The sequence below is a fragment of the Danio rerio genome, chromosome 2 (assembly GCF_052040795.2).
Source record: "Danio rerio strain M-AB ecotype USA chromosome 2, GRCz13ab, whole genome shotgun sequence".
Taxonomy (NCBI): Eukaryota; Metazoa; Chordata; class Actinopteri; order Cypriniformes; family Danionidae; genus Danio; species Danio rerio.
Window position 1 is genome coordinate 35,012,810 of NC_141022.1, and position 13,633 is coordinate 35,026,442.

The 13,633-nt window shown below is 33.6% G+C and overlaps 2 protein-coding genes across 6 annotated transcripts in view; one reads left to right on the forward strand and one right to left on the reverse strand.

Moving 5' to 3' along the window:
* myripa (myosin VIIA and Rab interacting protein a) overlaps window positions 1-7,841 on the reverse strand; it is a 37,826-nt gene extending 29,985 nt beyond the window's left edge. For all 4 annotated transcript variants that reach the window (XM_087241004.1, XM_087241003.1, XM_087241002.1 and 1 more), the window contains exons 1-2: window positions 7,276-7,841; window positions 4,735-4,894 (exon numbers count right to left, since the gene is read on the reverse strand). In XM_087241004.1, coding sequence (XP_087097130.1) covers window positions 4,735-4,844 — 110 coding nt within the window. In that variant the 5' untranslated portion in view covers window positions 4,845-4,894; window positions 7,276-7,841. The remainder of the gene's footprint in view (window positions 1-4,734; window positions 4,895-7,275) is intronic.
* A 1,294-nt stretch (window positions 7,842-9,135) lies between these two features.
* Window positions 9,136-12,413, forward strand: si:ch211-106h4.12. 2 transcript variants are annotated; one of them, XM_087241023.1, is made up of 6 exons: window positions 9,136-9,284; window positions 9,661-9,726; window positions 10,516-10,593; window positions 11,736-11,840; window positions 11,943-12,046; window positions 12,124-12,413. In XM_087241023.1, the coding sequence occupies exons 1-5, from the start codon at window positions 9,150-9,152 to the stop codon at window positions 11,997-11,999; spliced, it is 441 nt and encodes a 146-aa protein (XP_087097149.1). In that variant the 5' UTR covers window positions 9,136-9,149; the 3' UTR covers window positions 12,000-12,046; window positions 12,124-12,413. The 2 variants fall into 2 exon arrangements, with proteins under 2 accessions (XP_087097149.1, XP_087097150.1); XM_087241024.1 differs by lacking the exon at window positions 10,516-10,593.
* The last annotated feature ends 1,220 nt before the right edge of the window (window positions 12,414-13,633 follow it).

A 13,633-nucleotide genomic window follows, 5' to 3' on the forward strand; every position in this document is an offset into this window, starting at 1 on the left:
TCTTTGATGTAATAAAATGGAAAATCATGGTTGAGTGATTGAGGACTCTAGGGTCTCATTCTAGATGGTTTCCAAATGCTGATATAGATTTAGTAGTCCTTAATGGGTCTTTATGTTTACCTAAATTGGTGCTGCACACTTTTCAGCTGCATTCCTAGCTGAGTTGTTTCCATCTGCAGTTACTTTTATTAGTCTTTAACACAAAATTAAAATATACAATTGTTTAGTTCAAACTATAGGTTAAACATTATAAAGTGCCCCATTATGTTTTTTTTTTGTAAATATTAGCTTTAACACTGGAACTACCAGAATTGTATAGCCTACTAGAATGGCCATGACAGTCATTCTGACTGTCCACATGTAAGACATTATATTGTCAAATTATATTTACATTCAAAGCTTCTATTAAGATATTCAAATTAAGCTTTTAATGTATGTCATGTTATCATATTTCATAAAGTCACTACCATAAAAATATAAATATTTTTGGTAATACAGCCAATACTTTTGTATGAGTTATTACAATAGTCCATCCGTGAAGCTGTGCACCTCACTTTTACTTCACAAGCTGGAGAACAAGTTTGCTCACAGCACTGAATAAGTTATTCAATTACAAAATTTAAAAACGGACAAAGTTGAACACTATACCGATTAGTTATAATGTTAAGGCTGGAACACACCAAGTGATCCACCAAGTTCTGACGCCAAACAACTCGCACTGACTGTACCAAAAAGCTGCACATGAACACACCAAACAAACAAAAGTCGACTAAAATGAGAGTGTGTGTTCTGCACCCGCATAGGAGGAAATGTCTTTCAGCACCTGAGTGGCACAAATCTGTTTTCTTGTTCACAATTGAAAATCATAACTTCTATCGTGCGCATGCAAAGTGTAAAAACAAAAGCAGCGTTTAGTACAAATATCACAGTATTTCTCACTCACCATAAAGGGATTTGCTCCTGCAAATATGTCCGATAATCTAATAATCCATATCGTTGGCAAATATTTGAGGAAAGATGTAAAATTATAGCCGGCCTTTTTGTTGAAATGGAATCATTTACTTGCGAGTTAATACGTCACTTCACTATGTCAATTAGAACATGAGCAAACTCTCAGAAACGAGGGGTTTGAAGAAACTAAATCCTTAAACTAACCATATCAGACACTGAGAGAAAAGATGCGTTCTATAATGCATGTTATCCAAAACAAATGTATATGTTTGGATTGATGTAAAATTAAGACAAAAAAAATCAAGGACCTTAAAAAACATATATTGTATATGATGATGCTTTGATTGCATAGCTGGTTTTCTTTGAAACTAATCTACTGTGTTACGACTGGAGTTTATTTATTTATTATTGCGGATTGTCCTGTCTTTTTCTTTTGTCCCGCCTTGTTGTTGTTTTTCTGTTGTTTCACAGGCTCCCATACCGGCGTGATTCCCTGATCTGATTGGCTGCTGGTCACAAAAGCACATATAAAAAGGAGCTTCCGGCAGGGTTCGAAGACCTCATTTCTGTGCGTTCGGTGTTTGGAGTGGAGCTCCTGGGTTTCCCTCACTCCTTCGGTTGACGACCAACAACAACCAACTTTGTATTGATGACCATCATATGTTTAAATATTTTTTTAGAGTTTGAGCGTGTAGGGGTGACCTGCCTATTTATTTGATTACTTTTGACTTTGTTTATGTTAGGGAGTAAGGTAAGATTCTTGTATTTTTCTTTAAATAGTAATAGGTAAGTTAGTGGATTTATTTTATAGATTCTTCTGTTTGTTATTTTGGCCTGTGGTGACCCTGACGAAATGCTCATTTATATAAACCTTATTTTTCTATAATAAATATCTTCATATATACTCTCAATTGAGTGTGTGAGTTTGGTTGTCTACCAAAGGGAATCTTTTGCTTTAAGTTTTGTTTCGTTTGGGAAATCCACCACCCCAACACATTAGTTTTTTTTTCTTCGTTTATTATGCCCTTTTTGTTTCCCCTAGACTTGGGGAGTAATAACTGTAACACTTTTCGATGATGTGGAAATCATTTTAAGCCTCTCTTTGTGCATTTTCATCTCCTTACTCCAAGGGTCTTTTCTAATAATCTTATTTTTGTGCTCTTCCATTCTCATATAAGTCACTCTGCCCTGTTTGAAATTCAGAGATGCTCCCCAGGTGTCAGCGCGGATATTGAAAAGCTTGATGCATGCAGGCAGAACACATTTGGGAGAAGAAAAAATGCTGTCTGCATTAAATGAGGCAGTTTAAGATTTTGTAGCGACGTAAAAGAATATTATTATGGTTATCTTCCTTTGGAAGTTCAAATATAGAAACAGAGAAGCTCCGTGAAAATAGTAGCATTGAGACCGCATTTTAGCTTTCTCTCTATAACATTACAGTGCCTCTGGCCACGCCCCTTTGCTGTGCAGGGTGTGTGCGCATAACATGAAGGGTTTATGACATCATTAACCCGGAAGCATTTTTTCGTAGTCCCCAAACTTTGCTAAACTAACTGTAAAAGCCAATGTCTCCCTTTGCATTGAACTTAGAGCGTAATACATTTACAGATGTTGTTTATGTTCACACAGCTACATTACACATCAACTAAAGTTTAAAATATGATATTGTAGTGGACCACCCCTTTAAATAAAGCTATGTTTAATTCACTTGAATTTCCAAAATACTTAAAAGACCCCTATTATGCTATTTTAAAATGTCCTGATTTTGTTTTGGAGGTCTCCTACTATTGGTTTAAATCAATACAAGATCAAAATATACTTTCTGTTTCTCACAACATATTGTAAATTAAAGAATCAGCTGTTTTCACAGTTTTCAAAACAGTTCGATCAAGGATCCTGTCTCTCTAAACTCCTCCCTTCTGAGCGTCTGCTTTGCTCTGACTGGTCAGATGGCCCAAGATGGTCTGGTGTGATAGGTCTACTGTTTACATTAAGGGCATGTCAGTAATGAAATGCGTTTATTGTAAACACAGTAATAAAGAACGTAATGATGGCATCTGTTTTAAAGATGTTATCAATTCAAGCCAAAACAAATACTTTAATTTTACAGTGTACATGAAGCAAACTACATCAGAAGAATACTGCGTAAAAACTGTACACCCACCACTGGATTTTAGTAACTGTGACTTTGCTATTCCACATTTGAATTTATCTATTAATTAAATTATTATTATTTTTGTACCTCCCATTTTACCATAAACAAAAAAAAAGATCTGAAGGAATGCAAACTACAGCAGCAGTGAATGTGCGAAGATGTTTGAAAGAATACAAAGACTTTAATATGGGTTAAAACTTTTTTTATATATAACTTGGGTCATAAAAAATTTTGCAATGTGCTAAAGTATACCTTGTAAGTCTGTCCACATAAGCAAGGTTACATGTAAAGTCTTCCTCTTCGAATTATAGTCCATATACACAAATTTGATTCTCTTTATCCACCAATCTTATTTGTGAGTACTTGTGAGTAGAAGAGTCTCTTTGTGTGACTATGTGAAATGTGTTTCTACAAACATGAAATAGTTTATTCTGAAGGCTTGTTTGTTTTAGATTTTTCCCTAATTAATGTTTGTGCCATTATTCCAACTTCCTGATCCAGCAAGCTAGCATTTTCAAAAACAGAGTGAGAGATTAGCAGAGTGCGTGTCTGTCAGTCTCATAAAACCCTGGTGCCAAACAAAGCCATTACCCAAAGTGTTTTTTTATCACCCCAAACTAGTATGATGAGTAATGTGCTCCTTTGTGCCAATATCGTACTTTTTAAAAGGAAAAAACAATAATAGAGGAAAGTCAAAAGAGATTACAGACTAAATACACGGAACACATTAACACATGAAAAGAGTGGGCTGTTTAAAACGTTTTTTATAGATAGTACTATAACAAAAACATATATAAATAAAAGAACTAGGATAGGTAAGACCAATAGTTAAGGATGCTGCACATTTCTGACAATTATGTTTCCATGCAGCAAAAATAAATGTCTATATATTTTATCTTTAAAAAATGAAAGTCTTTTAATTTTAAAATGTCTGCGAATGTAAACGTTGCGATAATGTGAGATATACGGTAACATGAGTTTCTCTCATGTTCATTAAACATCTTTAAATATCTGTAGGTCAGAATTAGATTCCCTCAAAGCTGAAACTCATTCATGCTGAGCTTAAGGAAGCGAGTCACAGAAGAAGAGGAAAGGGAGGGTTTTTCCTGTCATTTTGTTCATTTTTATGCAAAGAATGATGGGAACTCCCTCATGCTCTCTCATGACCTGAACGCCATTCGAGTGATATCAGCTGTGAGAAAATGTTGATGGAATTTAATAAGAAATATTCAATTAGAAAAATGTTTATATTTAACATAATCATGTTAAAACTGATAAATACTGAAGTTTGAGTCAGTAAAAATGTGTTTCCACAAGTGTCTTTTAGTCACCAAGACTGCATTCCTTTATTATTAACAGTAATATTGTGAAAAATTATCACAATTAAAATATATTTTAAAATGTAAGTTGTTTAACAACTTCATTCAAATGTTCACTGTGACATGATATTTGGTTGTCAAGCCTATTTTCTATTATTGTTTTTCTTAAATATACATAAGCTGCTAAATATACTTTTTGAAATAACTATTTTAATGAACTGAAAACTTAACAGACTTTTATGAAACTGCCACTTTGTGAATGTGTTTTCAGCAGGAATAATCATAAAAGTGATTTTACAAAAGACTTACAAAAGCCGTGTCTCCTCCGTCTTGCGCAGCTGCATGTCCCGTTGCACCACCTGCATCACATGCTCAGCCTCCACATCCGTCAGGCCAGAGAGATCCAGTTTACGGCCCATCCTTCACCTCTACAGAGCTAATAAGATACCTGGTCTGTGTGGACGGTTAGCTGAGGGCAGCAGAAGAGAGTCATTTAATAACACCAAAAGCTTGGCACCAGCTGCGCCATTGGCTTTATAAGGTCTTTGAATTAGAGCTGTCATATTGTTGTATTTTATTAGATATTTTTTTTATACTATAACATGAATGATTTATCTCTTTGTCTTTCAGCTGTGAGGTAAATCTGTAGACAATACCCTGTTGTGATTATACATTTTTCCCCATTATGAAATCAACATAATACACTGCCTTGCAAAACTCAGAAGTAAACCCCCTTGCATAAGGTTGTTTAATCAGGCAGTAGACTCAATAAGGCCCAGATTTGGTAAAGGCTCCCAACAATGCAATTTTTATTCACCAGTGTGTTCTTCTTTTATTAATGGGAACCTATAATGAAAATCATCTTTTGTAAGGTATTTAGACAGAACTGTGTGCAGGTACAGTGAGTCCACTGTCATTTTCGAGTGATAGAAACACAATAAGTCTCTTTTTTATTTCCTAATGGTAAAATAGGATCCAAATCCCTCCCATTTTGAAGAAAACCGCACTATGATATAGGAGTACAGTTTTTCCATCCACAGAATTGATTGACATTAACATGTCTCTGTATTAATGCATAGAATCATATCAACAAGACAGGACGTGCGCAAAGCAACCAGGATTAAAAGATCTGTTCAACTCTCTGTAATCATCAATCATCATCAAATGTGATCAAGAATGATTTTTACAAATTTGAAAGGTTTTCAAAACAGTGCATGTTTGTAATGAATTGAAGGGATTTTACCCTTTTTTACTTTATCAGCACAGCCGCCTGTTAGTACATTTATAAAAGAAGACGCTTCAATCCTGAATTGTGGAAGTTAAATCAGGTGTATTTTGTACATCAACGTAACAGATATTCATACAGTAGTGTATATTAACATGTACAAAAAAAATGCAAAGTTGAACGTGCACGCTGTATGTGTGTGTGTGCATAAACTTTGTAACAACGTGTGCGACTCATCGTTGCAGAATTAACTCCAAAGCAAATGCATCAAATTATTATTGGGAAATTTCTTACTATTTCTTACAAACGCTATGCAAGATCTACTTCCTTCATGTTTGTCACTGTGCTGTTTATCTGACACAGCCGAGGCAGAGATTGAGGCACACTCTGACAGGCCAGAGGGAACAGTGGGCGGGGAGAACAAGCATTAAAGGCACAGGCAACAAACACAGCTACATAGTGTTCAGAGCAGAAAATGTGAATATTCTGAAAGGTATGATAAATAATCTGATGGTTGTCTTTAGCTGAAACTTTACAGACACATTCTGGAGACACTAAAGACATATTAAATCTTTAAAAATGGGTAAAATAGGTGGCCTTTAAATCTGAGTCCTAACATATCACGAAAATGGGTAGTTTTTCATTGTACAATACCCCTAAGGGTTTGACTATGCTTTACATGCATCGCCCCTCATAATTATATTTATTAAATTAAATAGAAAATAGAAAGAATTCAAAAACAAATTATATTATTAAAGTATGATTAATAACACATCACAATTACATTTTTTTTAATTATTTGAAACCAAAACTAAAATGAATAAAAATATTCATTCAAAATGAATAAATACAATAATAAACTTCAACAATGCAGGCCAGGTATCCACAACAGTTTAAAAAAACAAACCCATGGGCTTTCATTAACCACAAAGCAAAACGAACAGATCATTCTCAGCAACCTTAAATCCATCAGTCGAGTTGACAGTAAAAGCAAACACAGAGCTTTTTGCCCATGAGGTATAACTACAATTTATCTGTCAGAAAGCTGCAACACTTAAAAGAATGTTTCTCCCAAACTGAAAATGCTGTCATCACTCACCCTCAATTCTTTTCCAGATATTTGTGAATTTATTCTTTAGCTTAACATAAAAGAATATATTTTGAAGGATGTGTCTGAAACAATGCCAGTCCTTTCTCTGACTTCCAAAGTAGTCAAAAGAAGTCAGCTACTGCTTTGTTACAAGAACTTCTCACATTTTCACATTTTTAAAAGTTCAACAGAAGAAAGAAATCTATAGCCTACTGGTTTGAAAACTCTCAGGTCATGCCTTTTCTGAAGATCACAACTGTCACATCTAACCATTTAGTCCCCATTCAGTTTAGAGGCATCCCTAGGATTCATTAAAGCAAATGGAGACTGAACATTTTATTTTGCTTAACATAATCGTTTGTGCTCCACAAAGTGAGTGATGACAGAATTTTTATTGTTGTAACAATATTACAATGTTATACATATAATCACATCGCATTGGCTCATTTATATTTGGAATAGTCTATAAGGAGGATCTAAAACAACAACAACTGTTATGTATTTTGAGAGGAGCTAGTTAGGATGCAGCACTCACCGTCGCGTCTCCAGCTCAGTCGCTTACGTCAGCTCTCTTCGACCAGCGGCTGCCAAGCTGTCAAGATTTGAAGTCAAACTCATTATGTATGTCCGCGTCAAATCGATACGGTCAGCGTCTTTCGGGCACGCTCGAAGTAAACATTTTGACAAGTTTGACAAAAAAGTCAAGAGTATGAGAAGAAAGCGCGGGAAATGAGAGAGCGCGTGCACCTAGTGTGGTCTCAAGCCATTTATGAACACTAGTCCAGAATTCTGCCAACCTCCTGTTCTCGACCACTGCAGTGCCGCTAATCCACTCTTGGACATGGTGAACAGTCATAACATATTGAGAATGGCGTCTTACTTATTATAGTCTCGATATTTAAAAGAGAAACTCTCATTTTAATTAATTTAAATAGCATTTAAAAAAAATAGCTTAAAGAATAATGTTAAAGAATAACATTTATCTATCTCTCTGTTTGCTTCTTGCTAGCTCTAGTCTGTTCATTTATCAATCCATCTGTCAGTTCATCCATTTGTCCATCCTGTCATCTTCTGTCTTTCCTTTCATCCATGCATTTGTCTGTTAGTCAGTTCTTTCTTTATTTAGGAATATTATAATTTTGCTTAATTGATATTATTCAAATGTGTTTTGTTATTGTTTGTGCTTTCTTGTCATGTCATTTAATAAATAAACCATAGGTTATTTATTATGTAATATTAATGTGATAACCAATGACTTAAAGCACAATTTTGCACTACCTTGAAAAAAAAATTAATTTTATTATAGTAATAGTGTAGAAACAAATTTTTTTTTTTGGCACATTGACATATACCAAAACAGTTTTGCTCCTATAAAAATAATGGCATTTAACAAAATCTTATCAGTAAATTAATGCGTAAAACTGTCTAAATAAGACTCAATTCAATTTTCTGGTCTTGGTTTTATTTAGTAAGGTGGTCCAGTTGAAAGACCAGCTAAAACCAGTGCTTGTTTACACCTGTTACAAAGCTGTTTTGACTAAATAATAGAAAAATGGTCAATGCAAAATAAAGAGAGTTTAAAAGTTAAGCCTGACTCCTTCTGAATTCTTCTAAAGATAGTTTGAGCCCATCCAAACAGTTTCAATCCTCAAAAGGTCATAGTAATTGGAACAGGCAAAAAAGACCACCTAATCTCCACCATACACATAATTCTCCACAGCCATATATTCTTAAACATTGTAGGATGTGTTGAATCACACAAGTCACAAAGGACCATACAGTAGGTCTGGATTAAACAGAAGGCGTAAATGGGAATGTGTCTACTGTACTTGTTATTCGATCATCCAAAAGCCACCTAATATAAGCAGTAAAACAGAAATATTGTCAACTGATCCGCATATTAAGGCTGTAGGGAAAGCTAATGCTTCAACTTTTTCAGACTTAATCTTTATCACATGCATAAATCCAGTCAGCTGGTTTGGAAAGAGTAACACAAATCGAAGGCCAAATTTTCCCACCTCACTCTTTCTCGGTCCACAGACTTCTTTTCAATCATTTTTTATCATCAAATTTATATATTTCAAGATACCATCTACTGCAATCAAAGTTATAAATCAAAAGCACAACTGAAAGCTGGATGATAAACTGCAATAATAAGAGTCTTATGAGATACACTGGCCCCCCTCTTTGGCCCTCGGCCAGACGAATCACACACGCATGATACATTTCATCTGCCAGTATTAGACAGAAGATCACTGCATACCTAAGCAAAGATGCTTGTTGAATGCTGTTTCAAAATGTTTTCATCAGGCCAAATGTGTTACTGCCCCTTTTCGGGACATCTGGTAGTGATCAAATGAGAGTATAAAGAGGAGATGAAGTGCGTCTGGTCTGCAGAAAAGCAACAGGATGAAGGTGTGTGTGGAACTAGGGCTGCTGTGTCTTAGCCTGCTCATCTCCAGTCTTCATGGAGAAGAAATTGATACTGAATCAAGCAAACAAATGCCACCGAATCTTGATGAGGAGGATATTCCTCAGCTTCAGGTTAGTGGTAAATTCAGCTGGCAGTGCTTCAACTGAGCTCATACTGGAAGGTAAAAAAGGACATTTATTTTATTTATTTATTTATTTATTATATAGAACAGGTATTTTTATTTGATTTTTTTGGTTTTTGCAAAGTGATTGGCAGCACCAATGACTTATTTTATACAATATTTGAAATTAAGGTAATTTTAGTAGCAATTATGTTTTAAATAATTTGATTAATTAGCAACTGAGCATTTTTGACTGAGGTATTAATAAACAAATCCATACTGAGAGCTCTGAACAGAGCCACATGTCCTCTCATAACTACTTTAGCTCAGTTGTATACACATTCAGATATTTTTTTAATAAGTCTTTTAACAATGATTTTTTTAAGATGTACAGAGTGCGACGACAGACAGAGGAGAAAAATGAAGAAAAGTCAGTTGCTTCATCACAGAGAGTAAGTGTCCTGTCACTTTTGCAAAATCTTTTGAAATGATTTTTTTTTTCCAGCTGCTGCTGTTTCATAATCTAAAAGAAGATTATAGGGCTTTGGTTGATGATGATGATGATCTCTCTTGGGTTACTACTAACAGTTGAAGTCAGAATTATTAGCCCCTCTGAATTATTAGCCCCCTGTTTATTTTTTCCCAAATTTCTGTTTAACGGAAAGAAGATTTTTTCAACAGATTTCTACACATTATAGTTTTAAAAACTAATTTCTAGTAACTGGTTTATTTCATCTTTGCTATGATGACAGTAAATAATATTTGACTTGATATTTTTCAAGACACTTCTATACAGCTTAAAGTGACATTTAAAGGCTTAACTATGTTAATTAGGTTAACCAGGCAGGTTAGGGTAATTAGGCAAGTTACTGTATAACGATGGTTTGTAAAATAGCTTAAAGGGGATAATAATTTTGTCCTTAAAATGGTTTTTAAAAATTTATAACTACTTTTTTTCTTAAAAATAAAAATTCTTAAAAATAAAAAATTCCTTGCTCTTTTAAACATCATTCAGGAAATATTAAAAAAAGAGAAAAAAATTAAAAGGGGGGCTAATAATTCTGAATTCAACTGTAAATGGCAGTAGTACTTTACAAAATAACTTTTTAAAGATCGGTCAAAGTATATAATCTGCAGCTTACAGGCAGCTCTATCTGTGATCTTAATTGTTGCCCAAAGCAGAGATCAATCAAGCAGAGAAAAGTGTCACTAGAAAAAGTAATTTTTTTTATGATCTACAGGAAAACAGCAAACATGTGTACCAAAAAACTCCACAATCAGGACAATTTTCCATTTTACGAGACAATGGAGGGCCAAAGGTAAAATTAAATAATACATTTAAATATTTCACAAAAGTAAAAACAGCATTTATATATATATATATATATATATATATATATATATATATATATATATATATATATATATATATATATATATATATATATATATACTGTAGATCATACAGTTAAAGTCAGAATTATTAGCCCCCCTGAATTATTAGTCCCCCTATTTCCCTCCAATTTCTGTTTAATGGAGATATTTTTTGACACATTTCTAAAAGATCATAATCTTAATAACCAATTTCTAATAACTGATTTATTTTATATTTGATAAATATTTGACATGATACATGCCAGTACACAATGTGTTACTAGATATTATTTTAAGATAATAGTATTCAGCTTAATGTGCAATTAAAGGTCAATTAGCCAAGTTATTGTATAACGATGGTTTGTTTTGTAGACTATCGACTATAAATTATTGCTTAAGAGAGCTAATATTGACCTTAAATTGGTTTTAAAAAAAGAAGAAAAAAACTGCTTTTATTCTAGTCGTAATAAAACAAATAAGACTTTCTCCAGAAGTATATATATATATATATATATATATATATATATATATATATATATATATATATATATATATATATGTGTGCATTTTATATTTGAGGAAACTATTATATAGTACTCTTCAAAAAGTTATTCTAAATATTACAGATACACTAAACTGATCAAAAGTGAAAAGCACATAGATTTCTAACATTACAAAAGTTTTTCAAACAAATTGTTAACTTTATATTAATCAAAAACCCTGAAAAATGTTATTAACAATTCTATAAACACCATTATTTATGATAGAGTGCCAATAGCAGAGCACCAAATTGCAAATTGTAATGATTTCTAAAGGATGTAACACTAAACACTGAGGTAATGATGCAAATTCAGCTTTGTATAACAAGAATAAATTACATTTAACAGATATTTGAAATTGAAATAGCATTTCATAATATTTTTTTATTTTTATTGCATTTCTCTTTTTTTATTATTAATTGCAGCCTTACTGAGCGAAAGAATCTTAATGCAAAATGTGTACCCCTAAATCATTTTCAAGACACACTTTTCCAGTAAAATGATTTTATATTCTAAAAGTACTGACTTGCTTTACTCTAAAATCTCAGTCAGACGTCAACCTCCGCGTCAAGAGGCAGGAGAAAAACAAAAACAACAAACGGAAAAAACCACGTCCTGCACAATTCAGCCTTTTAGGAAGCAATCAAGACCCGGTAAATCCAATTCACTGATCTCCATCAACACGCCATTTAAACTCAGCAACGGCCATTTTTGGTCAATATTATATTGCTTAACACTGAACTCCTACTTTAAAGCCGCAGCAGACTGTCCGTGCCAAAAGAGAGGAGACTGCAGGAGGGAAAAGACCCTGACCAACCAGTTAAAGCATTAAATGTATCCTGTGTCTTTCCCCATGCAGGTATAAAATAATGCAACACATTTACAAAATAAGAAAAAAAGCTACTAAGTTTAACAGTCTCTGCTCTCTCGTTACAGGTTCCCTGATAAAGGAATTGCACAGGCACACATCACCATATATCAGAAAGTGTGTAAGCCTCAGGTTATGCTCGTGAAAGTATTCATTTATCTTTCTATTGCCATCTTTTCTAAGCAAATGCATTTGCTTGATTATGTAAAGCTAAAAGTGGACACTAAGCGGCAGCATTTATCCAAGAGAGGAGCACTCGAGGCCTGGCTTGGCTTTTTTTTTTTTTTTTTAACACTATGTTAATTGATGCCTGTTGATTTTTATATTATATTTACAATAAAGCATTTCATAAAAATCACTCTTTTATTGTGTGGAGCGAGTGGAAATTGCAGGCGAAGAACAGCTGTCTGTAGAGGTTTGACAGTTCTACTGTATGAAAGAATGACACTGTTGACAAAAACGACATAACTATTACTCCTCTTTTGTGTTTGAGTGGTTCTGCCAGTTTAAATGTGCCAGAGAAGTTGTTAGCTTAAATAAGGCGTAGGAAATAATATGTTTCTTGCCAACTTGTCAAAACACATTGGCGGTCGAAAGCAAAGCAACACCCTTTCTTTCTTACCAGCATAATCTTTCATAGGAACTATGAACTATTTCCTTGCCATTGAACTTGGTGGTTATTCAAGCATCTAAAATGAGCTGGTAAACATTTTGAAATCACGCTTGGCCTTTGTGCAGAACCACTGCATTCACACTGAGCAACAAATAGCAACCGCAAGCGACCGTGCAAAATAAACAAGTGCACCCACACAGATATTAATGGAAACAGAGCAGACTTTAGACTCTAAAAGGCTTTCCCCCTAAATAATAGAAATACACAAAATAAAAACCCTTAACTAACTTGGACTTCTCATGGCAATTATATATTGCTGTTGTCTAATGATTTTAAAAGCTTCTTTTATCCTAAATTTGTAAGTCACTTCAGAAAGAAACATCTGCTAAATGAATAAATGTCGAAATGAAATCAAACATCTGCATTTTAAAAATCAGGACGGAGCCAGATTGAAATATTAAAATGCACCTACAGTTATTAGACAAACTAATGTTGTAAAGTTGGGAAAAAATAATTATTAATTTGCTCCTCAATTTTGCTGACCAAAGCAAAGAAAAAAGTTGTGCAGATTTTAGACTACAAACAAGTCAAGCACATTTTTCTTCTAATTCAATTCAATTCAATTCAGCTTTATTTGTATAGCGCTTTTACAATTTAGATTGTGTCAAAGCAGCTTCACATAAATGGTCATAGTAACTGGAACAGTGTGGTCCAGGTTTTAGTGTTTAAGTTCAGTTCAGTTCAGTTTAGCTCATTCAGTGTGATAAATGCATAATTTTACACAAGAATAAATTTAAATGTTTACATTATAAAATTTACTTCAAAGAAAATAAAAAGTGCATAAAAAGTGAAATTTGCATAAAAAGTGCATGTACATTCAACTTTGATTGTTTATATAATAATAATAATAATAATAAAAGAGCATCACGGTAGCGCAGTGAGTGCACAATCGCCTCACAGCAAAA

Coding starts and splice junctions, on each gene's coding strand:
- si:ch211-106h4.12 (XM_087241023.1), top strand. CDS start 9,150: ATGAAGGTGTGTGTGGAACTAGGGCTGCTGTGTCTTAGCCTGCTCATC. Junction 9,285..9,660: donor AGGATATTCCTCAGCTTCAG/GTTAGTGGTAAA, acceptor GATTTTTTTAAG/ATGTACAGAGTGCGACGACA. Junction 11,841..11,942: donor TAGGAAGCAATCAAGACCCG/GTAAATCCAATT, acceptor CCTACTTTAAAG/CCGCAGCAGACTGTCCGTGC.